Genomic DNA, 26,636 nt, shown 5'->3' on the forward strand with positions numbered 1-26,636 from the left:
AGACTCCCACGGCACTGCAGCAGGCCCTACCAGCACCCCAAATATCATGCTGATAACCAGGAACCATTTTCCAGAAGCAGACGCTGAAGCTATTGCCCTTTGCTCACTCAGCACACACAAACAGCTCGCCAAGCCCCTTTATTTAAAATAATTCCTTTATTTTCCATGTCACATTTACACAGAATTGTTATGAAAGCTTATTTTTCTAGAAGCCGCCGTGTGAACGTGCTTTGTGTGAGGGGATTGAGGTAACGCCACCACCGCCGCACCTGAGGCAACTTTTTGGCGCGCTCTGGGAAATTGCCCTCTGCCCCTCAGCACGCTGTGAGCCTCAAACGTTCGCGTTTGGGAAATGTTATTGTTTAACCTCTCGTTGGTGGATGGGAGTGTTGTTACTGGGCTCAGCAGAAGACAAAAAATAACAGTTTTGGGGGAAGATTCACATTTTAAGCCACACGAGTTTTACACCACGTGGGCTTTCCGTATAGATGCAGTCGGCAATAAGGATTTCTGGGCGGTTAGCGTGAAAAAACACGATGAATTCGTTCCTACTGCCACCAGACACGGGTTTTATTCCCCTATTTTCACAGCGTGTCCCTTCTGACAAAAAAAATAAGGATAAAACCCCGTTTTTTATTCCAGTCGCGCCCGCCACGCGCGCAGAGCCCGGGCAACCCCCTCCTCCCCCCGATTCCCGTCAGCCGAGCCCGCCGCCCCCAGCATGCCCCGCGTCACGGCGCCGCTGACGTCGCCGGCCCCTTCCGCGCGGCCGCGTCACGGGTTTCGCGCGGCCGAGCCGGGCGCCGCCCGCTGATTGGCCGCGGCGGCGGCGCGGCGCCAGGCCCCGCCCCCTCGGCTATAAAAGCGTCGCCGGGCGCCCCCTCGGCGCCTTTCGCCCCGGGTGCCTGAGAGGAGAAAGATGCATCGACTCCGCTCGCGGGCCTCCACGGGGATTTCTGCCTTCGCCGCCCGTCCGTCCTCCGCCTGCCGCCGCCAATCCCCTCCGCTGCCCCGGCCCGGGAAGGCCGCCTCGCAGAGACGTTGGAGTAAAAAGCCCGCCTGCTCCTCCATCGGCTGATCCTCGGCCCTGCCCGGCCAGGGGGGGAGCGCGGACGCCGGCAGCCGGCCGGAGGGAAGGGCAGCGCGCGGGGAGCCCGCCGGGACCAGCGCCGCCGCGGCCATGCCCAAGGCCAAGAAGCGGGGAGGCGCCCACCAGCGCGGCGCCGGTGAGGCGGCGGGGCCGGGGCGGGCCGGGGCTGGGAACGGGGAGCGGGGAGCGGGAGCCGCGGGGCCTCCGTGAGGCGCCCGCCGGGCCCGGGCTCCGCGCGCCGGGGCGGGGCCGGCGCTGACAGGAGCCGGCTCCGGGGCCGCCGGGTCGCGGGCAGTGCGCATGCGCCCGGGGGGGTGCGGGCGTGGGGGGGAAACGGGCCTGGAGGCGGCGGCGGGGCCCGGCCCGCAGGGGGGGGGGAGGCAGGGGGTGAGGGCTGCCCGCAGTTTGGGGGGAAAATCGGGGGTTTGGGGCTAAAAGGGGGTTGTGGGGAGTGCTCGGCTTGTGTGGAGGCGGGTGTGTGAGAAGGAGAAGGGGTCGTGGTGGCTGCAGGGCGGGGAGGCTTTGTCACGCCTGTCACGGCCCTGACCCAAACCGCGCGGGCAGCTTCCAGCATCCTCCTGCGGCCGCTTTTATGCCCGTCTGCGTTGGCTATTGCCGTGCTGCCCTCTGGGTTTGACACCACTAGGAGCGTGAAGGTGGCTGTGCCAGAGCTCTGAGCTCTACACGTTCTCCACCCCTGCAAGCACGCTCGTGTTTGCCCCCTGTAACCATAGGAAACACCCCGAGTGTGGGCAGTGCGACAGCCAGACGTCTAGGGCCTGTTAAGCATCCAGAGTGTGAATCCAGCCTTACTGGAAAACGCTCACGTTGATCAGCTCAGGCTTGGTTCTGCCTAAATAAAAAAGCTTTGCTGGAGTCTTGGTCGTCAGGAAGTCTGCCTGAGACAGGCGAGCATTGTGTGCTGGCCTCTGATGTAATTTTTCTGGTACAATTGCCTCCAAATAAAGTGGAAGAGTAAAACTCAGAGTTCTATGGAAGGCATCTGGAAAGGAGGCTGTTGGACAAACAGCGGTAAAATTGTTATTTTTTCATATTCAACTTCAGTAGATACAGCTAGAATAAGGCAATAATAGGCTATATTATATTATAAAGAATAAGGCAATATAGTAGAATAAGGCACTAATAGAGCTTACAGTATTACCAGCTCAAACTTGCCCAATTATTACTGCTCAAAAAATAAGATACAGACATGAGAAGCTCTAGAGATGAGTACGAAAGGCAATAATGATGCTTTCTTAAAGACTGAAGCTACTAAAAAGAGGCCTTCTTGAAGGGGGGGAAAAAAAATCTTATTGCAACTTTGATGTTTTAGCTTCTACTAAAAATGAGCTAAGACTACAACTCTTTCAGCTTGCTTGGAACATAAATCTTAACAGCTGGAGCGGTTGATCAGAGCGTAGGCCTGCGTGTTGCTGATAGTGCACATACTGCACTTAATCCAGTAAATCCCATGTTGAACTGGGTAATGTATGTTTGCCTACACTTCTAACCTAGACCAGCTTGAAGTCTGGCAAATTTGAAAAGTAAAGGCTGTGGCAAGTTTTCAGGTAGCTGTTCCTAACAGTTAATATAAAGCTATTTTTAGGGCACAGTCACAGGGGAGTGCAGTAACGTGACTTGGGTTACAGAATAATCCTAAACCTAGAGTTAGGAATGCTACCAATACTTGGAAAACTAGGTGGGTTCTTCCCCACTGTTCACATGTGATTTTCCAGAGCTGAGCCCAACAAGTCTTCTGGACAGGTGGGAATAAAGGAGGAGGTAGGGGGCAGGACACGTGCTTTGGGTCTGGATCAGAGCGAGTGGGTGTGTTGAGAGGATTAAATTCTACTTTTGGTATCCAGATCTTTCTTCTGTGTTCAAGTTACTGACCAGTTGTGTTCATCTTTCTTTAAGGTGGTCAGCCCAGAAATGTGCAGCCTTTTAGTGATGAAGATGCTTCAATTGAAACTATGAGCCACTGCAGTGGCTTCAGTGATCCTGCTAGCTTCACTGAGGATGGTAAATTCTTCAATTTTTATCTTCCTCCTTTATTATTAGGCTACTTTCTGCGGGAATTACAATCTTTAGAGACAAAAAATCAAGGTTCACCGCAAAAAAAAGCGTTACAGGGGAGGTGGGAGAGTTTGAGATGGAGTGACTTGCACTTAGTGGTTTGGGGTGAGGTTTGTACTGTGGAAGACCAGCAGCTTGTCTTCTCCGCAACCTGGGCTGTTGTTAATGACCTCTTGCTGGGAGGAGAGGACCTGAAGGCCTGCTCCTGCTTCAGGGGGGTGAGCCTGGGAGCCTCCCCTGTGAATACGTGTGGTACTGTGTGGAATATTCCCCTGTGTGCCAGGGGTAGAAACGCTGGACAGGATGAAAATGTACTGCTGGCTGGATGGGTGCTGGTCTGTCAGTTGTGCAGAGCTTATGTAAGAGCCAATTAAGCCCTGCATTCATTCTTAGAACATGTAATGAGTAGGTACAGAAACAGCACGGGTGTATCAACTGGTCAGCTTTCATAAGAGGCAGTTCAATGTAGTTGTAATACTGAACAATTCTGTTGCTGTTGTCTATGCTGAATGACTTATTGGTACTAAAAATGTTCAGTGTTAGATACTAATGTGTACACTGATAAAATATGTGTCTAAATCAATTATTTCTTATGGACTAGGGCCTGAAGTTGATGAAGAAGCCACTCAAGAAGACTTAGAATACAAATTGAAGGGATTTATTGATCTTACATTGGACAAGAGGTATAGTATGCTTTGAAGAATTGAAGAAATTAATTCATACGTTTGGTGGCTTCCTGATAAAATAGGGGAAGTTCTTTGTATGCTTTCTGAAACTACCTTTATTTCACATTGGAGAGGACTTGCTTTTCTTTTGGATCTGAAAAGCCTACGAAGTGCTTAGATAAGTGAGAATCAGACGTTCCTAAGAGCTTCAAGTAGAGTGACTTTATTTCTAGCCTGTTGTGCTATTGTGAGCTGTGATTCCAGCCTTGTGTTGGAACTTTCCACTCCTTGAGGGAAGGAGATAATTGATAACACTTCATGCTTCATAGTACCGCAGTGGGTTGCTCTCTGTTGGGACCAGACAGATGTAGACTATGGTAAAATCAAAGGCTGAGCTTTAACTGGCGTTGATTTCAAGAAGTTTTCATTCTTTCTTTTAACAGTGCCAAAACAAGACAAGCAGCACTTGAAAGTCTGAAAAGTGCATTTTCTTCTAAAATACTATATGAATTTATCATGGAAAGGAGAATGACACTAACTGACAGCATTGAGCGCTGCATAAAGAAAGGTAAAGTGCTTGCTATTAGGAAGCTGTCATGCCAATGACATGCCTTGTTTGTTTGGAAGAAGTGTGTAAGGCTTCTCTAGTACTTCGTAGTACTTAATTTAGTTCTGTTTACAAAATTCCTTTTCTGAATTTGGATGTCATATTTTAAGTGACCTCAAAAATTAACTGGAATTACCTTCCGTCATTCTGTTTGGTTTCTGAGTTTCCGCTTAAAGGTTTTCAAACTAATGCCTTTAACTAAAGGGAGGAGTGCACGGGGTGATCACTCACCACAGTGTGTTAATGTCTAGGTAAGAGTGAGGAGCAGTGTGCAGCTGCCGGACTGGCATGTCTCCTGTGCGTGCAGATGGGGTCAGGCATTGAAAGTGAAGAGATTTTTAAGACCCTTGGTCCGGTTTTGAAGAAGATCGTCTGTGATGGAACAGCCAGTGTCCAAGCCCGGCAGGCCGTAAGTCTTGGAAGGTTTAATGCTTCTTGCCATTGAGGGGCAGAGGGCAGTTTTAGGCAGTCTCACTATTGTGTCATCCAGAAGTAAAGGTTACTGCACTAGTGTAAACACCTCATGTTGACGTATGCTCAGGGTGATGCATAGCAAATTTCACTGTCTTAGAGGAACTCCACATAAAGCTTGAATGTCATTCTCCCCTTTAACCTAGGAACTCTGCTGGAGAGCTGTTACAGCTAGTATTTTTGTGCATTTCTTAACTTGCAATATTGCACTCGCCTTAATCACAGTTCTGAGGGCTGAGTGACACAGGACACGTTTTCAGATTGTCAGTTCTTCTTTCAGGCCATGCTGTTACCTTTGTTCTCGGGTGATTTTGTTTAACTCCTTTAAAAAAATGTTTTCCCTCTGATTGTGCCTTTCTATATTTATATTTTATATTTATAAAATAGTATCCGTCCTCTGGAAGAGGAAATAGTTCAATAGCAGTTGTTTCTACAAACAAAAGCTAGCCCTGGCATTTAATATGATCTTTGAGGATAGTTTTGGATACCGTGTGGTTTTGTAGAGCAAATGTCACTTTGGAAAGAAAATCCTGTTTCTTGTAAGGAGAAGTGGAACAGAATTGGGGTAATAGGGAAGAGACTTGTGGGACCTTGCAATAAAAGTTGGGTAGTTCCAAGAAAGGCTGTTGAAGTCAGTGTTCTCACGCCATATAACTAATAGTGGGCAGAGGGAAAAATTTCCTACAGCTGTAAATAAATGCCATGTGTCCATTACTATTTTTAATCTGTATAATTTTACTAGTGGACTCTGTGGGGATTTAAAATAAATGGACAAAGGGAGTGCTATGTGTAGGACTTGTAAGATGTTGAACAGAACATTAAAAGTGAATGCTTGAGAGTGGCATATGTTGTAAAACCATCCTGAGAGAAAACAGGAAGTGAGATCTAACTATTGTGAAGGAGCTTGGTTAAGCAATCTTGAAGACTAAGACTTTAATCTCAAGTCTTCATTACTCCAGCTGCCACATTTCAAATGCCATATTTGGACTCTGTCAATTGTAACATTAACATCAAATGCTGACAGTTCTTTTTCTTTTGTCTAGTGTGCAACCTGCTTAGGGATTTGCTGTTTCATTGTCACTGATGACATTACGGTGAGGATCAGTAATATTTCCTTTCTTTCAATTGATATGAAAATGTGCAAGTCTTCAGCAACTTCCGTAACCTTCTTACCTCTGTTCAGGAGCTGTACTCCACTATGGAATGCCTGGAAAACATCTTCATAAAAGCTTATCCACGAGATAGAGACACTAATGGTGTGTCAAGTACTCCCAATACTGTTCTTCACATCAGTGCACTCTTAGCATGGACACTGTTGTTGACCATTTGTCCAATGAATGAAGTGAAGAAGAAAATTGAAATGTGGGTATCATTCTGGAAAACAGAACGTGTGACATTGCTTCATTTCTCACAGAAACGAACAGTAATTAACAACATGTTCTTGAAATATTCCTTAGGCACTTGCATAAACTTCCAAGTATGCTATCTTGTGATGATGTCAACATGAGGATAGCAGCTGGAGAAACACTAGCTCTTCTGTTTGAACTGGCACGCGAAACAGATGCTGTAAGTATCAGTCAGCAGTTTTATTGCGTTGGGGTGATGATGACAAAGTGTTAACCCATGTTACAGAATATCCCTGATCTCAGCAAGTGGCATCCAGTTCACTGGGATGGTCTCGGTAGTGAGACAGCCTCAGTTTAATGGGGTACAGCAAGATTTTCAAGCAAGTTAGCTATCATTTCTACACTGATACCAGTGCTGCAAAGTAGGACCCATATAAAGCAAACATAAACACACCACATCATGCAGTAGTTAAGAGTAACTAGAAATGCAGTGTGCAAGCTTTAGCATTTAAGTACAACACCTGCTTTTTAAAAAGCGAAACTATCCCTAAAAATAGATTTTCCAAGATAAAACGCTGCTACTGTAGTGGGAACATTCATTAGATGCTTACTGTTCTGCAGGCAAGTTCTATCGATTCCTAACCTGCACAATTCTGTTCTCATATAAAAATCTATCCTTAAGCAATAACCATGTTTATTTCTAGTATTCTTTCCCAGTATCCTCGGGAAGAACTAGTGTTGTATAATGGTTAAGCAGCACTTGTGACTATTCTAGTCAGCTGGAAATTAAGAGGAGATGTCTTGAAACAATTTGCACAAACCTTGTGCAGATGCCAGTCTTACTGTTAGAGATTTCTTAGAGTTTGCATTTGAGTTGCATTGGATACAAGCTACTCTGTATTACCTCATGCACAGCTGAACTTGTCTTTATGTTCTTCAATACGCCTTATTAATTTCTGAATTGGTTTTCTGACAGCACGAAAGAAAATTGTTTCCACTCACACAAAGCACAGTTTGTCATAGCTGCCTGAGTGACTCCTAGCTTGATGAAGGCTGCTGTGCTTTGCCAGAACACTGTCCAAAGGACAACTAGTTGACTCGAGGATACAAAACACTGGCATGGCAAAATTTGAAACAATATGCAAGGCTTGGGTGTAATTTCAAACAGGAGGGATTTGAGTCCTAACTGGAAGCCAGTATTGAAAGAAAAGGAGACCAGAACTTGATCATGTACTTCGTCAAACTTACTTCCAATAACTGTAAATTCAGTAATAAGTCTGTATTGACATAAAACCTTTTCCTTTCCATTAAGGAAAGGCTCCATTAACTGCTACCAATAACTTGCTTTGGATACTTAAAAAAACACTTCAGATTAAAGATGCTTACCGTGTTAGCCCCGACTACTAGCATGGAGCTGATAGTGTCCCACTTTTATTTAAAGAGTCAGGGACATCACTAAGTTAACAACTTGTGGAGACTTCCATGCCCAGAATTTGGAGAGGTCAGTCTCTTGCAGGGGCAAATGTTGAGGTCAGAAACTGAAAGTGTTTTTTCTTTTGTGACCTTTTTTGGATTAGGATTTCTTTTATGAAGACATGGAACTTCTAACAGAGAAACTAAGAGCTCTAGCTACCGATGGGAATAAGCACCGAGCCAAAGTAGATAAAAGAAAGCAGCGATCTGTCTTCAGAGATGTTCTGCGAGCTGTGGAGGTGATCTTTTCGGCTTTTATGAATGTATTGATTGTAAACCATGTAGCGTACAACTCAATGAAAGTTACTGTTTCAGTGAAGAAGACAAAAGTTGTCTTAAATGAGACTTCAGATGATTCTGATAATTAAGTACAATTCATCAAAATTGTAATTTGTAAATTTAAATGCAACTTATTTTTTTAGGAGCTTAGCAAAGTCAAACTCTTTCCTCTGCATTTGACTTTAGTGTCAAAGAGTTGTTTTCTATTGAAAACAAGCTGAACATCATATTGTAATTACTAAATATTTATTTTATGCCCTGAGCAGTTTTTTTATGCAAAACGTGTAGTACATCTAGATTAACATCCCAAATAGCTTGAAAAGGTTTATTTCAATATATTCTTTTAATTTTTTTATTGAATTGATGTGTATAACAAATCAGTTTAGTATTGAGATGTTTGTAAATGGCATCTCTGTCAGGGGCTGAAGAAGTGTTTGCATATGGGTGGGAGGGAGTAAGTGTCTTAATTCTTGCGCATCACAGATGCTAGGGAGAAGGCTTTGGAGTGATTTGAATTCACCTTTGAGATGACCTGCAAAGGATTCTGAGTCACTTATTAGCACTTGTTATGTTCCATCGTCACAAGCGTAGCTTTCTTCATAGTACTGCAGTTGAAGGGTGGGGTGCAAATGATGCTCAAACTGACTGGAAGGTGACTCAGTCTCAGAACTGCTTTTTTTCCTGGAGATGAGTCCAATTCCTGATGTCACTTTCAATAAAAGAGTCAGGTACATATACTTGAACACCTGACTTGAAAAATCATAAATGTTCTTTCCTTTAATTTTGTACAGGAGCGTGACTTTCCTACAGAGACAGTAAAATTTGGACCTGAGCGCATGTATATTGACTGCTGGGTTAAAAAACAAACTTATGATACCTTCAAGGAGATCCTGGGGTCAGGGATGCAGTATCATCTGCAGGTGAGCTATTTGGTCCATGCTCAGACTGTTAACTAGAGGCTTCTTGGTGGCAACTGAAAATGAGGTACAAAATCATGTGTAGGACATGATGAAATTGGTTTTTGTGTTAAGTTTTAGAAGACAACAGTTACATAAATGAAAACTTTGTTTTAAAACACTTAAATGTTTACTTGAATTTGGCAAAGTAAAGGCCATGCCTCCTTGATACAAGATCTAATACCTTGAGTTAAAAATAGAGAGGGAGAAGAACTACAGCGAGCTAGAACTGTCTGGATGAGTTGGGTTAGCAGTTCAAAGGCTTCTTTGAAAAGTATGAGACTCAAGCTGAATATTTAGCTTCAGGGTGTTCCTCCTCGCCTCCTCCTGAATCCCCTTGCAGTAGAGTGGTGCAGTCATCTGGCTGCTGTAAAACTGCCCACTTCCACCATCTCTGTCCTTATCTGTTAGAGACTGCCTGTTCCCTACTCTTCCCACTTCCAATATGCATTGGAACAGAACTACAGCGTAGGGGGTGTGTGTTCCCAAATGTGATAATTACGGGGTTAAAGTCTTTGGTCCAATGTGAATTGCATTTCTAAATGATTGGGGCAGGAGCTGGCATGTAACACTTTTTTTTTTTCAAATATTTTTACAGCCAGATAGAACAAATTAGTGTTGTGAAACCGTATGGATCTGTGTCCAGCTGCCTAGTCTTGTGCAAAGGACGTAGCAGGACAGTGTGTAACTTGCTGGGACAAACAAACAAAATCACTGGGGGGTGGCTTTGCGTTTGCCTGATAGGACCATTTCAGTTCTTGGCCTTATCCTGGTATAAGGAGGAGCTGTTCCCTGGATCAGTTGCAGAAGTTAAGAGTTATGTTGAGTTGCTGCTGTTTCTTAGTGGAATACTGGTGTTTTTACTCAGTCATCTGTGACTTTTCATCAGAAGGGAAACTTACTGTTTGATATGTCTCTTGTTTAGTCAAATGATTTTCTTCGGAATGTGTTTGAGCTTGGTCCACCAGTAATGCTCGATGCTGCAGCTCTTAAAACAATGAAGATCTCCCGTTTTGAAAGGGTAGGTTATTGAACCTCAGTATATTTTCTGTACTTAACACACTAATAGTATTCAAACTGTGGGCTTCAGAAGATAATCATCTTTAAATTAAACCAAGCTTCATTGTTTTGAACGAAAATAAATCTTCGCATGTCTTTGACCTCCTTATTTTGGCTCTTCCATTGGGGCACCTGTCTGCTTCAGTCTTCCAGAGAGGTCTGAAGGTTGATTTGGTTGCCAGTTGGTGTCAGATTTATGCTCCATACATGTGATGCTTGAGTTTATATGACAGACAGCCCTAGATTTTGGGGTTGGGGATGTTCAGGAAATCTTATACTAATATACTTAATCTATTCTGTGCCTGTATGATGCTCAAGAGTGACTAAAATTTATGGAAATGCTTCTAGTCCTTACACTCCAAACTTCCTTTAAGCATACACATATTAAAAGTCAGCCTTTGGTACAAAGATTATATTGCATGTTTCAGAAGGCCAATTCATGAATGAATTCAACCAATTCATTAAAGTAAAAAATACTTTCAATGTTTCTTTGCATTTAAAAAAAAAATCTATAAGGGGCATCAAACTTCTGAATGTCTGTTATTAATTTCTCTTTTTTTTTTTTTAATCTTGTAGCACTTATACAATTCTGCTGCATTCAAGGCTCGGACAAAAGCTAGAAGCAAATGTCGTGATAAAAGAGCAGATGTGGGGGAATTTTTTTAGATCTCTGTGGGGTTCAATTTTAACTATTTCATAATTGATTTGTAACCTTTAATTGACTTTTTTATTTCTGTACTCAGCTTGCACTTGTGCGCAGGGATATTGTATAAAATCTGTAAATACAATGCATGTTGCTCAGTTGCATATACACTGTACATAGATTGCTGTAAGATTGGGTGCTGGGGAACATTGTAACACTTGCAGCTTGCTCCAACCCTGGATGTATTGTAACTCAACTGTTCAATGCTGTGCATAAATGTAGTCAACTGCCATGTGTCAGATTGGATTCCTTACTTGATAGTAAGGTAAATTAAATGAGTTTATTGACCAAATGTTTTGTTAGGAATGTGCTAATAGGGAAGGATGAACCTGTTCATGTGATGTTATTTTAGTACCTTTTTGAACTCTGAGTCACCGATGGACAAAGAAGATGGACAAAAATTTCTTTATAGTATGAATTTATGCAGAAGAGGACTGAAGCTAAATTACCTTCATGTACAACAAAGTAGTAAATGACATACTTGCCTCAGTGTAAAATAAATATCCATGTTTTGAGATTGGATGTTTAATTTTTGGAATAAAGATCTTTCTCACTGCTTCCTTTGTCTTAGTGACTATTCATTTGGGAAGTTAGAATGCTAGCACAACCTGGGTTTTGAAGGAGAGGAGTCCTTCATGTGGAACTACAGTTACCTGCCTATTCTGATACGGTTGACTTAGTAAGATTCCTTGGCAGATCACAGAATCATCTAGGCTGGAATAGACCTTAAGATCACTGAGTCCAACCTCTGACCTAACACTAACCAGTCCTTCACTAAACCATATCACTGAGCTCTACATCTAAATGTCTTTTAAAGACCTCCAGGGATGGTGACTCCACCACTTCCCTGGGCAGCCCGTTCCAATGCCTCACAACCAGTAAAGAAGTTCTTCCTAAGATCCAACCTAAAACACCCCTGGCACAACTTTAGCCCATTCCCCCTCGTCCTGTCACCAGGCACATGGGAGAACAGACCAACCCCCACCTTGCTACAGCCTCCTTTAAGGCATCTGTAGAGAGCAATAAGGTCGCCCCTGAGCCTCCTTTTCTCCAGGCTGAACAAGCCCAGCTCCCTCAGCCGCTCCTCGTAGGACTTGTTCTCCAGGCCCCTCACCAGCTTCGTCGCCCTTCTCTGGACTTGCTTGAGCACCTCCATGTCCTGTAGTGAGGGCCCAAAACTGAACACAGTACTCGAGGTGCAGCCTCACCAGAGCTGAGTACAAGGGGACGATCGCTTCCCTAGCCCTGCTGGCCACACTGCTTCTTATGCAAGCCAGGATGCTGCTGGACTTCTTGGCCACCTGAGCACGCTGCTGGCTCATATTCAGCTGACTATTGACCAATAATCCCAGGTCCTTCTCCACCAGGCAGCTTTCTAACCACTCAACCATCTTCAAACTTCCAGATCTAGAGGAACACTTTGGCTGCAGCCTAAAAGCCATGTGTACAGAAGCTCCCCCAAGCCAGCCAATCTTCTTCCCATGACCTGCCAGAAAACAGCTGTCCTGGTTTCAGCTGGAATAGAGTTAATTTTCCTCCTCGGAGCTGGTAGGGTGCTATGTTGTGGATTATGATGAAAAGAGTTTTGATACCACACTGATGTTTTAATTGTTGCAGAGCAGTGCTTACACTAAGCCAAGGACTTTTCAGCTTCTCGCTCCATCCTGCCAACGGGCAGGCTGGGGGTGCAGCAGGAGCTGGGAGGGGACAGACCCAGGACAGCTGACCCAAACTGGCCAAAGGGGTATTCCATACCATCTGGTGTCATGCTAAACAATATATAGGGGTGGCTAGCCGGGATGGGAGGGGGCCATCTGCTTGGGGATAGGCTGGGTGTGTCGGTCAGTGGGTGGTGAGCAATTGTATTGTGCATCACTTATTCCGTACACATTAGTAGTACCAGTACTATTATCGTTATTATTATTATTTTGTTTTCCTGTCTTAATAAACTGTCTCTGTCTCGACCCACAGGTTTCATTTTCCTATTTCTCTCCCCCATCCCAGAGAGGGAGGGGGGAGGTTGAGCGAACAGCTGTGTGGTGCTTAGCTGCCGGCCAGGGGAAACCACAAGAACAGCAATGTAGTCATGTAACCAAATTAAAGCCAAAACTTTCAGCCCGGTCCTTGACCTGAATAGGGAGTGAGGATCCGGATCCTGGCATTTATACGTGACAGTTTATATGCAGCCAAAGTAGATACTGTAGTCAGAGGTCATGGCGCTAGATTTTGAAAAGTCCTGCATAAAGAAGAGATCTCAGAAAAGCAAATTTAAATAACAGTAATGTCAAGAAAAGTAATTCTGATTGCTATATTCTTTATCTGTCATGACTAGACAGATTAAAATCTATGACAGCAATTTTGCCTTTAAGGTCATTTTCTTTTTTATTTATTTCTCTATTTTATGTTTATTTATCTTATTTTAACAGGCTCTAATTTTCCTCACAGAATGACTAACAGAAATATGACCCTTACGCACCTTTTGTAATTAATTCATTAGGTCAACTCTAACCACTAAGCCCCTTGTCAGGTTATTTCTACTAGTGATAAGGAGCAATTGACCTTAAAACATTGAAGCCAGGTAGATGATCCTATTCCACAAGGTCTCTTGGCTCCACCCTTGTGAATTAAAATCTGCCAGGTGGGGATCATTTGACCTTTGCTGTATAGGAAGCCTGAGGACTGATGGGAGGACTTGCTGCCCTGGGGGAGTTTGAGACTCAGGATACTTAGGGTGCTATTCTGCTGTCATGGTGAAATGGACTTAGTGTTCCCCAGTAGGCTGCTTTTCCTTCGTGTTTTCTGCCCTCTCTGTGAAATAGTTTTAGAGGCTCTATGAGCTAGTTACGATGGTGGTGCTACTTCCCCATGAAGTAGTTTGGCAGTGACTCAAGTTCAGAGGCTGGCAGGTAAGTGTTCCTGGGTTCTACAGTTGTTTCATGTTGGGGAGTTTGAGTACTTCCTTACCTTGTCTGCTTTCAGTGAAGCTACTTACATGGATTCTAAGCTTACTTCCCAGCCCTAAAACTTAATTATTTAAAAAAAAAAAAAAAAAAAAAAAAAGTTAGAAAGCCAACCTCAGAAGCTCAAGTGCATGCAGGTAAGGCTGACTTTGAAGAAGGTTTTTAAGTATTTGTGAAGATTGAACAACAGGCTGTATGTACAAGGTGCTTTACTGTGAATTCAGACCTTGCTTTGTGGTAAGAAGAAACAGTTTTGGGTAGATACTGGTGGCGTTATCACTAGTTTTGTGAAGTGTTAATTGTGAGAACGTGCTGTTTGTAAAAGGAATGCTGTTTTCACAATACGCAAGTCAAAAGCCTTTAAACTACTAGAAATTACAGTTTCAGGGAGATAATTTGAAAGAAATAAATCATTCTTGGCCATCTCCCCTTGACGCCTCCATAAACGGGCACCCTGAGGAAAAAGCGTGAATGGTTAATAATTTCAGAGGTAGGGTCAGGGGAAGATATGTTTTCAGTCCCGATCCCCAGCATCCAGAACAAGCTGCTCCAATACCTTTCCAGGGACAGAGGTGAGACTGACTGGCCTGTAGTTTCCCAGATCCTCCTTCCTGCCGTTCTTGAAGACTGGAGTGACATTGGCTATCCTCCAGTTTTCAGGCACCTCACCTGTTCTCCAGGACCTTTCGAAGATGATAGAGAGCAGTTTGGCGATCACATCTGCCAGCTCCCTTAGCACACGCAGATGTATCCCATCGGGACCCATGGATTTGTGTGCCTAATTTAAACCTAGTTTAAAGCCCTGGTAATCAGCCCAGAGAGTTTGCTCCCCAACACACTTGTGCCCCACTTGCTCAGTTGGTGTCTGTCCGTAGCCCACATACCCGGCCTCTCAAAGGATGGCCCAATATCAAAATACCCATATCCCTGGTCCAGACACCACCCCCTCAGCCAGTCATTGACCTGTCCTGTTCTGCTCCTTCTATCTGCATCCCAGTCACCCAGCAGGAGGACAGAGAAGAACACTACCTGCACCCCCAATCCCCTCAACATCCTCCCCAGGGATGCAAAGTCTGTTTTAATATTTTTCATTTTTCTAATAGCGGCTTCCTGGGATCCAACATGAATGATTACAAGAGGATAGCAGTCCTCCGGTTTAATGAGTCGTGGCAGAGCCTTCTTAATGTCTCTGACACATGACCCAGGAAGACAGCACACTTCTCTGGCTAGGTTATTTGGGTGGCAGATAGGAGCCTCAGTGCCCCTCAGCAAGGAGTCCCCAATCACCAGGACTCTCCACTCTTTTTTTGTCGCACCGGTTACAATGCAGTGCTCCATCCGGCCCTGATCCTTATGTTCTACACCTCCCTCAATCTTGACTCTCTTCTTGGGGTTGCTTCCCAGGTTTGGACTATTGTCCAGACCCTCAGCCTCTTCCGCAACCTCCCTGAGAGCCTCAAATCTATTTCCCAGGGACACTGTGGGGGTAGGTGGCACTGTGGGTGTTGGGGGCAGACGTCTCTTTCTGCTCTGAGCCGAGACAAGGGTCCAGCCCCTTGTCTCTTGTGGACAGTCTGGCCCTCTGTTCCGTATGTGTTCAATGGGGGCAGCCTCTACCCCTTGTCGGGACATAGGGGAGGGCTGCCGAGCAACAGCAGGGGCAGGGAGACCCCTCCTATCTGTCACCCTCAGAGTCTCCCTCAGGCTGCTGATTTCTCGCTGCAGCCCAGCCACCTGCTCGAGGCATCCCTGAAGCAGGGCACACCTGCACCCGTGACAGCGCTCTCCTCCCTCATGGCCCAGATGGGCCTCCAGATGCCGAAGTTCCCTGCGGTCACCTGTCTGCACTGCCACCTCCCCCCTCGGGATCCACATGGGTGCCCACGATTCTATGGAGCTGTCAACCGGTTCTTTAGCTTTCTAGATGCTGAAATTGTCCCTGGCTTAAAAAGAACTAGTTTCTTGCCTGTCCCTATGAATCATTGCAGAGGGCTAAAATCTGAGTTTGTTTTCTGTTACCTGAACAGGCAGAGAGACTCGGTTTCCCTCAGTTTCCCTCCTTACAGGACTGAGATGTGCCAATAAAAATGGCTTGCTGTGGTGGGACAGTGAGGGTCTGTGTGAAAACAGAACTTACACAGAGAACTTCCATAGCTGCCACTTCTGAAGGAGCAGATCTTTAAATATATGAGTCAGAAGCCCCTGATCTCTGGACTAGATGCAGCAGACCCTGCCCCCTTTGAGCTGTCTGCTCCCTCTGGATGCTGGGTGGTCACCTCTGGTGTGCTCTGGTAGCACAAAGCAGCTCTGTGGTAGCTTCCCGTGCTCCATGGGATTTGCAGAATTGCTTTCTGCAGCACCTCTCGGCCAAAGGCCAGGCACGTGGTTCCCCTTTCCCCCAGTATGCTGGAGGTGCCAGCCACAGAGACTAGGATAGCTTCCAAGGCTGTCAGAGGGAAGGAGGTGAGAGGGGGCCGTTTTGCTGCCCGACTGAGATCTGGTTGTCTTTATAGACCTTTGTGAGCTTAGAAGAGGGGAGGTCTGGGTCTTGCAATTACAGCGGTGCTGGGAATCCTTCAGGGACAGAAGTGAGATTTGCTTTGCGTTACTGCCCCAACTTCTAAGGCTGGGCAGCTTCAAAGGTTCTCAGCGTGGGGTAGGAAAGTCTGTTGGTAAATGTCACCTTGTGTTACCTGAAAGAAAAATATATCCACTGTCAGTTTAAGGCAGTTCGACATTTAAGAAGTCAGAAAGGACTGACTGTTTTCATGTGTGGTCCCTGTTAGCATTAACTGCCTGTCATCTGTGTGCTGTAACTCTGTGTTCTGTGACATTAGCAATTAAAAAAGTAAAGAACTATCTGTGAAGGAACAGTTACCACAAACAGCTCAGGACTTATTTCCTGGATGCTGTACAAATTAGTCCATGCCTTAATACAGTCTCACTTGAAATTACAAGGTGTGTGGGAGGAGGAAAACACTCTGGTTTTCTAGTCTATGCCTTTAAAGTCCTCATAACTGCAATACTATAGAAATGACTCTGCTGCATAGCAAACTGGTTGCTCATAACTACAGCACTGTAGCTATGACTCTGCTGCATAGCAAACTAGCTTTAAAAAGACATCATAAACTAAGGGGTTAGTGAAATATTGACCACCAGTAACAAATCTTCCAATTTCCTCTTACGGGATATTATAATAATTCCAACAGAGTAATAAAGACTGAGCCGTGTGTGTGCCGAACTCTTTTTAAACAGGTCAATATTGTGGAGTCAGTATACTTGGCCGAGATGGATGCTAAATATAGACTGAAAGGGCTGGCCTGTTTCACAGCTGCCTTCGTGGGTCCTGCAGGAGTGGACGGGCTCCGATGGGTCTAAAAGCAGAGGGGAACAGCAGCACGAGTTTTGTTCTGGTGATTGGCACTGGCTGATTTCTTCCACACTGGCGTATTACCTGAACGTGGCTATGTTGTAAGTAATGTTTCGTTCTCCTGTTTGTTAATTCCTTTTAGATTTATTTATTTATTTTATTTATTTATTTATTTTTTTCTGGTAAGAAGTTCATCATCGTCACACGAAGTTCTAATTTTACAAGAGTGTAAGGAAGAATTTATAAGTCAAATGGGGAAAAAAGTCTTTAAACAAGGTTAAAGTCCAAGAAAGAGTGATTCAAAAAGCCACTACCACCACCAAAAACAAAATAATGTTCAGATTAGTTTGTTGGACAACTAATCAGTGCTTTTGGCCAGCGATACTGATGTATCCTCTTACCTTTGTTTGTGATGTCAGTGGGGAAAAAAATAATTGTAATTCCTCGATGACTTAATATGGATTTTCTTCACTGCAGTTACATTGCTTAGTGGTTTTAAATAACAATGAAATCAGAAATGTAAAATTCAGTTCGTAGTAATGAATGAAAGATACTCACATTTATTACAGCCCAAGCTGTTCAGAAGAGTCTTCCCTGAAGTTGCAGGGAGGTACTAACCAGAATACCCGAGAGAAACAACTGCTCTTTGGAAGCTAAAAATAACCCAGGCATCTGTGCACGAGGGGGTAGCTTTTATCACGCTGTGGCAGCGCAGGGCTCTGTAATGCCTGTGGTCATGGAAGTGCCTGTGGGGAGATAGCGGAGGGAACACGGGGGCACTGCAGCTAGCCAGCACTGTGGTCTCGCACCCTGTGAGATTTGTGACATTCCAGGGAATGCAAGGAGGTGCAGCTCTGTCCTGAAATGACTGCCGCACACCTGAAAACCAGGCACTGCCTCAGGGTCACTGCTACTATGATCGATTTTCTACCTCATTTTTTTATTTTTCAGCAACAATTTTGAACAGAGAAACACTAAGCTGTAATCTTCTCTTAAATATAACACTATACATGTAGGTCTGTCAATCTCCACTATGAAAACTAGTCCCATTATCAGGAGTAAAATAAGCTCTTAGCCTTCTGTCTTACTAAGACTCAGTGATTATTTACTTGGCTGTGTGCTCAGATACAGCAATCTCCTCCACCTGGTTTGATAAGGAAAGAATGGGTGCTTTCTGTAAACATGTATGCCTGTATTCCTCAAACTTGCAATTTTTATTTAGTTTTTAACTGAAGTGCTGAGTTAGGAATCCAATCACACTGCATTCGCTACCTACTGAGGTAGAGAGGGAAGGAGAGACATGTCAAGAGGGCAACTCCACCTATCTGGGATTCAGAAATCACCCTCAGATGCTTATCTTCCACCAACAGGAGGCTTGCATCTCATAAAGTGCTGAGTTCTGTTTGGCAGGTAAAATTGAACTTGAGAGATTTAATAAAATACCAAATGTGCTAGGTGCATCCCACTTCAAGTCTAAACTAACCTCTGTGAGCTCTGCCTTTACATTTGCTGGCAAGGAAAAGGCACCCTTAGACTGCAATTCTAAGGTCTGAGAAGACCTATGTAAGTGTAAAAGGAATATTTCCTGGAGGTACATATTTTTCTTCAGTAACTATCAAGGGAGTTTTCAGTGCCTAGTGTAGTCTAAGATGCCTGGTTAGAACAACTGCATCTGCCTGTGGTTAGAACTGTAGAGTGCTTCAACACATAGAGGACACTGCTTAGGTATCGCTTATTCTCTCTCTATAATCTTCATAATTGTATTTATTTATGCAATCATTCATTCAGTTCATGCACACAGACTTTGCAGAGAAGCTGGTTGGGCCCTACCTAATACTTTTCTTAAGGGAAGGAGTAATAGCCTGAAGAAAAGTCTTTACCATCAGGCTTTAATTTATCCATAACTAGCATCTATATGAAGCAGAACTACACTAGAAGATTATTTTTTGCCCCATTATTCACAAATAACTTCACAGTGACATTTCAAGGTGCATAAGCAGACTCATATTCCCACTCCTTGTCTCCTATGTCCATGCCGGCTTTCTGGCCATGTCTTGTTCTGAATTGTTTGATGGTAAATGCACAGGACCCGAGTGACATCCTTCCTGCTGCTGTTAGTGAAGGTTTAGCGTTCACTGTGGTCAGGATATTGCTCTTCATCTTACCAAGTACTCCCCAAACTAAAAGGGTTATTCAGACAACTTGATAACTAATGTTCAAATCACTGCTAGCGAAATATTCTTCTTCTACATGTGTATATATGCATATGTATACACATGTATAATTATTTACATATATTTGTATACATATATACACATCTATATGTGCATTTACATGTGCACAAATACAACACAGAATGAAATTTTATACTCATTAAAGATGTCCAAGAATAAACAACAAATGCTACATACTGTGTTACCCTTCCCTTTAAGTGTACTGGTCCTTCAAATCCCTTTATTTTAGGGGTTACTAAAGCTGCTCAGAACTTTTGCAGCTCAGGACAGCTACTTAATAGTTATTTCACTTACCCATTATTTTAACTTAGCTTTTCATTATTATTTTAGACACAATGGAGAGGCCTTCTTTGGAAATTAACCTCCCCAATACTGATGAAGAAGGAAAACTTTATGTCGTTGATTCCTTAAATAACCTAAACAAACTAAACGCTTGTCCAGATGAATCCCAACATGCACTAGGTACGTATGACAGATGATGCTCCGTGGTTATTCAGTACCTAGAGTAGGCTGTAAGTTATGTATGCTGGAGTTATGTAGGCTGGAGTTATGTATGGCACTTGAGAGCTCTAACCACATTGTGTTGCACTGTCAACAGCCCAACAGGCCAATAAGTATATGTCAAGCTCTGCACTGAAGAAGCCTGAACTTGTCTTTCGCTTCTATTGAGATCCATCAGGCAAGATAATTTCTCCAGTACTGCCCAATATATACCTCTTATATGAGTAACATCATAACTACTCACAAGCACAAATTCTAGCTCACTAAATGCAGCAATAGAAAAACCAGTGAAATTCTGACGATTCTTTTAAGACACTTCTAAGGTTTCAAACCTGTGAGACTTTTAAGCATTTTAATTCACAGAATCTCTTTACTCACAGTTTCAGATGTGGGCTTTCCCACTCTTACTGCTTTTATGTGGCTTCTATCTTTGATTTGCACATGGCAACAAGATTTTTTTTTGGCCAGTGATAGTTAAAATATACTTGTGTTCCTTATCACCTGGAATCTTCTTGAAAACTGGAGTTCTTCAGCAGCATCCCACATGACAACATTTGAATCTGTTTTTATTTCCTCCTCTACTATAATTGCAGATTTGACTGAAGAAACGTTATAGAAGGACAATTATGTTTAAATAAGAATCAAAGGGCCACAACTTAATCATCCTTCTAGTTATAGGGCAGTAAGTGTATAGGAAAAGTATATAGGTAAAAGTATACAGAAAGTATATAGGAATATACTTTCCAGAGGACACTGAAACAGTTCACCTAATGCAAATAACTGGAGTGCTGTCAGCTTCTGGATTTTACACAAAGATATTAGACATAAGCTGCTTGATTTTCATATGTAGATTATCTTGATATTCTTATTTCTACAAGTACAAAATGAGACAATAAATGGGATAAATTGGTTTTGCAGTGTGCAACTCTGCAGTGTGTCTGTCTTGTTTCCTTTTTTTTTTTTTTGTTTACTTTCCAAGAGTTCTGTGGAATAGTCACATGAATGCTCCTCCCTACATCTCGGCAGTAAAAATGTAACCTATTATGTATTTTATGCATCCATTTGCAAAGTGCTTTGGCTCTTTGGCTTCTAGGATTATTCGTTTTAGCATACACTTCTTTTACTTTTTTTAAAGCTTGGAGGCTCTTCAGATATCAGTGAGATTTGTGGAATATTTTTCCACAGTTCTGATAACCACTAAATACTTGTGAACAAGGTCTACTAGAAGTATAGCTGATGCCCAGTTTAGTTTAAAAATGATGTTTCCAGAGTGTTACAGTACAGACAGTGTTCCTTTTGTTCAGTAGCTTAATATGACCCGGCATAATCAAGCACACTAGCAAACATGTTAAAATGTATTTAAAATGCAAACAACTTTTGATTGTTGTGGTAGCAGCCATGCAATAGTTTCTTTATGTTTTAGATGACAAAATGGTCCCACTGTTTGCAGCTTGGCAAGAGTCTGTGTTCCCTGATTCCTTACAATGCTGTAGGCTGGCAAGTCCAGTCGGTAAGAAGCACTCATTAAGCAGAGCAAGTATGGACTATTTTTGAGAGCTCTGTTGATAGCTTAGCATGCTTGAGAGGCAGTAGTAGCAGGTGTCTCCCTCCCTATTATGCTAATTAGAAAGCAATATTGGTGCAGGTACTTAGTATATGATACATTTGTTATGAATGATAACATAAATATGTTAAATGAATAAACATAAAGTCCACCAAAACAAATATTAAAGGGTTTCATCTTACCAACAGTCAGGAGCATGTTAAATGCAATAAAGAGAAGCTGAGATATTCCCAGAGATCTCCAGCTAGCTCAGTGAATTGTTCAGTCCCAGGTTTGTTCATTATTAAAGTGCTGTTATGGCATAGGCATCCTTCCCTCAGCTTTATCACTAAAGGCTCAGTTGCGAAGCCCTCAGAGATCTCTACCAGCTAATACCAAAACACGATCTGGAAACGCTTTTCATAGATGCACTTGCTACTCTCCCTTTCAGAATGGCAAGACAGCAATTATAGGAGGAAAAATTACAGCATGTAATTTTACTTTGCGTGTAAGAGGCTGACACTAGAATGAAATTACATTAGCTCCCTGCTCTCCCCAAAATATAAAATTAATGAAACATTAGTCAACAAACAGATCTGTTTCAAGTGTGATTTTCTTTGATATTCACTTGAATTTCCTTATGGTCTTCACTTGACTTCATCCATCATCTTTAGGGCTTATTGCCATCTTTCATTTGATTGCAACTGTTTCTGTGAGAGAAACTATTGACTTTTCCTTTATGCAAGACATTCTTAGGAGCACAGTAAACCGTCTTGCTTTTCAGATTCAAGAAAGCACAGCAACTACTTGTTCTTTTCCCCCTTCTTTCTTCCTGTGCTTGAAGGACAAAACATGTAGTCCATGTGAAACTATTCCAATTTGGGCAATTTGGGAGGATATATACTACATGTTTTGTTGGAATGAAAACAACAAAACCAATAGGGTGTTTTCAGAGATGAAGAATAAAAGTATTTTCAGATTAAAAAAAAAAAAAAAGGCCTACAGTCATCCTATCCAACATCAGGAGCAACTGTGGTGCTTAATTTGGAAATTTAGTCATCCCATGGGTACTTATACCATCAAATCAAAGAAGAAGTGAATTTGAAGGATAAATGTGTAGGATGAATCTGTACCTAGGTTTTCAATCTGATTTTTTTCTCTCTTATCTTTTGAAAAGGCTGAGTCCATTCAGGTCTTCAGAGAGCTTTCTGATGAAAACTTCACTGCAGTCTTTGTACACTTAAAACTGAACTGCAGAACTCTGAAATTGTAAAACACCAAACTGTAAAAACAGGTCAACTTCAACAAAAATGTGTACTTCAACAACAGAAACATTTTTGTTGAAAATGTTACAACATTTATAACAGATACATTAGTTTCTGTACATCCAAATTCAAGCTGAGCTCATAAAGTTGTTGTTTTTTTCCTTTCTCATACAATATCACAGGAAACAAAGTCTATTGTTTCCAAAATTGTGATGCATTCTGGAGCCACAAGCATTTTACCATGTTTATTCTAACCAACCTTAACAAATATTATCACTTTTATCAAACTTTATCAATATTATCTCATTACAGATGAGGAGTATGAGAGCACTGGTGGTGCTGGAGAAAACACGGCAGGGAATAACACAAGAAACCAGTGCTTGTTCTTCATCACCTTCATTCTTACTTTGATCGTCAGTTTGGCACTTGTTTCATTTGTAATATTCTTAATAAGTAAGTAAAACCAACAGTGGTTCTTATAAATACGGGGCCAACTGGAAGAAGAACTTTGCTGAAATGTGTCATACTACCCTATAAAATCCTACCATCATATCTGCACGTCCAAAGCCTTTAGCTGGCTATAGGCAGAGGGTCTTGGTCCTGGGTGTGAAAGCACAGGCTATCTCCCTGAGATACAAGGCACAATTTTATTCTTTGTGTAAAGGTTTTGTGAGCTTAAACAGCTGTCAAGAATTTAGCTCAGAAGGGCAAAAGTGTGTTTTTGAAAATGCCTACTGGACATTAAATTAAATTTTAAAGATGAGCATATGGCAATGAGTAAGGTTTCTGTAACTTCCCAGGTGAAGTTCAGCATTGGTGTCATGCCACTGAAACTGGAATTACACTAATAATATAAATGGAATAGCACTTAAATCAGGCTCCCTGGAGATATTCTCTTTTATTCAGAAAGACCTGAAAGTTGCAGGCTAAGTACTGACTGGAAATTGTTTGTAACTAAGAAAACCACAAAGAAACAAAAAATCAGTCATACATCAAAATTGGCATGTAGCATCCAGTCTGCAGACATAATTACTATTCCATTTGGGGTGGACTAGTTTGGCTGTAACTCTGCTAAGCACGTGGCTACGGCTACAGGTGGCCTTTCTTTATGGATCCCTTGCCATCTTGGGGTTTTCTGTGCTAACTGTATTGGACAGAGTCTGAGGTGCTTTATTTCAATTTACCTGTCAATTTTTGAAAGAATTGGAATCTGTATGAAATTAAGATTTTTTTTTTTTTTTCTCTATAGTAGGGAATTTACTAGAGGGAAGCAAAGATCCTCATCCTTGGCTGAATTTGCTCTGAAGTTCTCAAGGGACAGAATATCAGACAAGGAAAGAACACAAAGGAAATCTTCAGTGGCACAACTGTAAAAGCCTAATTCAAATATCTCATATTTGAATTCTAGATACCTTTAATGGGCTGCTGCCAAGTAGAGCCCTGGTATACATAAATGAGTAATGTGCCCCTCTAGTGGAAAAATGGTAAAGTCATAGTGAAAACGCTACTTATAGGGTTTAAAGAAAATTGTTAGGACTCAGGTTGGTAGACACCTGCACTTTTTGGAACTGATTACCAGTAGTGTTTGCGTCAGATTATATTTGTAATCCACAGGCGTAGATTTGTTTTGCACTGGCACCATTAGGACTAAATTTCTGTCTGCTTTAAAACCCATGGGTAATTTTCTTCAGCCTCGGAAAGCCAAAATAAATATAGCTCCAGAAGTATGTGTAATATATACTGCATATTGGTGGTCCAGAGTAAACAGGGCTCTTAATGCCAGTATTTACAAGAATTCTCCTTTAACCTAAATGCTTTAGAAAATCAGGTGATATGGCTGTAGTCTTTGGTATGCTTTAATAGTCATACTTTTAGAAAAAATATAGGTGGACAGTGCCCAGAAATAGCAACTTGGAGCCATTTAAGAAGACATTTTCTTGTGGACACAAATAGAATGGTTACACTGCTGAAGACTGTAAATTTTGTCTGAGCCAGTGTATTTTACTGTATTATACTGCATTGCACTTAATAAAACAGAAAATAAGCAGCTGAAAAATTTAATGAGCAGGTAACTCCACCAGATGCATAATTTTTCTCATTTGATTCTGCCGCTGCTTTCCTGTTAAATATTTTAATCTATAATAATTCCCTACAATCTCACACAAGAATGCAATTGAGGGTAGTGATGCTCTTGACTTATATGTTGCCAATTTAATGTGGTATATTTTCTTTTTCAAGTTCAAACTCGAAACAAGCTGGACCAAATATCAAGCAGACTATTATCTGAAAAGAAGAACATAGAGGAGCTTAAGAAAATGAATGATATGATATTAAAGTATCTAAATCACTCAGGAATGAAGGAAAAGGGGAGACACTTCTTCACAGAGTCTCCTGATCCTCATGATTTCTTCACCCATCCCGAGCTGAAAGTCACTGAGAAATAAATCTACTTCAGAAAGAAATTCAGCATCACTCTGTTCGTGCACTCGGATGTTTCCATACGATATGAAGGCTACTTAAACATTCTGATATGGTCACAGGAACATTGGAAAGGCTATCAGAAAGAGAAATATTGGAAAAGAATATTTGATTCTGTTTCATGTAAATAGAGATTATGAAAACTAAGCTCATATAATTTACAATAAACAGCAGATGGCCAACAATTTTCAGGAGAGTTTCAGATTCTCTGTGCATTGTCAATTGCAGGGTTAGGGGCTTAGTTTTACTTTAAATGTCAAATAAATGTAAGTGAATGATAACATGAAATAGTGACTTTTATTCAAATGATTCCAGAATGACCTTGTTCACTTTGGAACAAGTTCTGTGTGCTTCTGTATTATTTGTATTTAAGGGTAACTGCAGATTTCATAACTTATAAATAAAAACAATTTTGCCACAGAGTTTGATGGTTTGCATTTCTGTACATCTAAATAGATTGACTTACCACTTCTGCTAAAAACAAAAAACAAACAACAAACTTGTCTGAAAAACAACCCTTTCACATGCCATATTCATCCCAAATTTCTAATGACTGAAAGCTGATATCATGTAGTCTTACATGGGAAATAGGCTTAGAGAACTCGTTCTGGTAATACCCATCTCATAACAATGCTAGCATGCTCTACTCAGTATTTGTTAGCAGTTTCAGGGGGAAGACCAAGTGTTATATAAAGAAATGTGGGGGAAATGCTAGCTGTACTTGTCCTCTTCCCTGTAGTTTCTCTTGGCCACTACTGGAGAAAGTCCACAGGGCCAGATGGAAATCTGGTCTGAGCCCTCCTGTTGAAATGGTGCTGAGGGTACAAGCCGCAGCTGATGCTTCCTCTCTTTGACTTCATACATTTTGGAGGCTGAGACCCACAAACACAGTTGCATAATGGACTGGTGGGTAGCTTTGTCATTTTAGTATTCAGATCCTGATAGTGGTATGCACATTAAGAAGCCACCTCAATTATCAATAAGTGGTTACTCCCATCACAACAGTGAAAGAAATGGCAGCTGACACTTTGGAGTATGTCCAGCATCTTCTCTTTTACTTCAAGTTCTCCTCTTTTCATCCAATGCTGTGTTATCTCTTCTGGAGTATTTTACAAAAAAGTCTCCAAAGTCCACTTGTATTGCAGTCTCCTTATCCAGAACAAGTGACAATTCATGCTGTAGTGACTTCATCGTCTACAATAGACTGAAGAACTAGGTCCAGGTGTCTTTCTTGCTATGACCTTACTTAGATTTGCCCACTGATTCATAGGAATTCTATTCCTGCTAATAGGGACACTTTGGTTTACACCTATATTTTGTATCACCTTCTTTCGATTTTTTGAGCACCATTTTTCTTTTCCTGCTGTATTACTGTCAAATCATTCACATGAAAACTGAGGTTTAGTCTTAAGAGTTTATTAGTCCTGCTGTTAATTCTCAGCTGGAGTCACAGCTATCTCCTCTGGATATCGCCAGTGTTTGTTACAAAGATGACTTTACTATTGTTAACAGAATGATAAAAGTAAGTGTAGACTGTGTTGCAAGGAAAGAAAGCTGAAA

General features: G+C 42.2%; 2 protein-coding genes across 2 annotated transcripts; both read left to right on the forward strand.

The window, feature by feature from the left end:
* Positions 1-881: 881 nt before the first annotated feature.
* IFRD1 (interferon related developmental regulator 1) lies at positions 882-11,282 on the forward strand. The gene is made up of 12 exons (XM_082755231.1): positions 882-1,226; positions 3,008-3,112; positions 3,768-3,849; positions 4,275-4,399; positions 4,690-4,847; positions 5,953-6,003; positions 6,093-6,271; positions 6,367-6,475; positions 7,833-7,967; positions 8,799-8,927; positions 9,889-9,984; positions 10,599-11,282. Exons 1-12 carry the CDS (start codon positions 1,181-1,183, stop codon positions 10,686-10,688), a joined length of 1,305 nt encoding a protein of 434 aa, XP_082611357.1. The 5' UTR covers positions 882-1,180; the 3' UTR covers positions 10,689-11,282.
* Positions 11,283-16,947: 5,665 nt separating this feature from the next.
* LSMEM1 (leucine rich single-pass membrane protein 1) lies at positions 16,948-25,498 on the forward strand. The gene is made up of 4 exons (XM_082753982.1): positions 16,948-17,156; positions 19,620-19,751; positions 22,911-23,051; positions 24,837-25,498. Exons 2-4 carry the CDS (start codon positions 19,625-19,627, stop codon positions 25,040-25,042), a joined length of 474 nt encoding a protein of 157 aa, XP_082610108.1. The 5' UTR covers positions 16,948-17,156; positions 19,620-19,624; the 3' UTR covers positions 25,043-25,498.
* Positions 25,499-26,636: the final 1,138 nt, after the last annotated feature.

This window comes from Aythya marila, assembly GCF_965140915.1.
Source record: "Aythya marila genome assembly, chromosome: 1".
NCBI lineage: Eukaryota > Metazoa > Chordata > Aves > Anseriformes > Anatidae > Aythya > Aythya marila.

What these genes read in the sequence shown, in the direction of transcription:
- LSMEM1 (XM_082753982.1), top strand. Translation starts at nt 19,625, where the DNA reads ATGGAGAGGCCTTCTTTGGAAATTAACCTCCCCAATACTGATGAAGAA. An exon ending in TGAATCCCAACATGCACTAG is followed by an intron (nt 19,752 to 22,910) that starts GTACGTATGACA and finishes ATCTCATTACAG; the next exon opens with ATGAGGAGTATGAGAGCACT. An exon ending in ATTTGTAATATTCTTAATAA is followed by an intron (nt 23,052 to 24,836) that starts GTAAGTAAAACC and finishes TTCTTTTTCAAG; the next exon opens with TTCAAACTCGAAACAAGCTG.
- IFRD1 (XM_082755231.1), top strand. Translation starts at nt 1,181, where the DNA reads ATGCCCAAGGCCAAGAAGCGGGGAGGCGCCCACCAGCGCGGCGCCG. An exon ending in GATCTTACATTGGACAAGAG is followed by an intron (nt 3,850 to 4,274) that starts GTATAGTATGCT and finishes TTCTTTTAACAG; the next exon opens with TGCCAAAACAAGACAAGCAG. An exon ending in GTGAAGAAGAAAATTGAAAT is followed by an intron (nt 6,272 to 6,366) that starts GTGGGTATCATT and finishes AATATTCCTTAG; the next exon opens with GCACTTGCATAAACTTCCAA.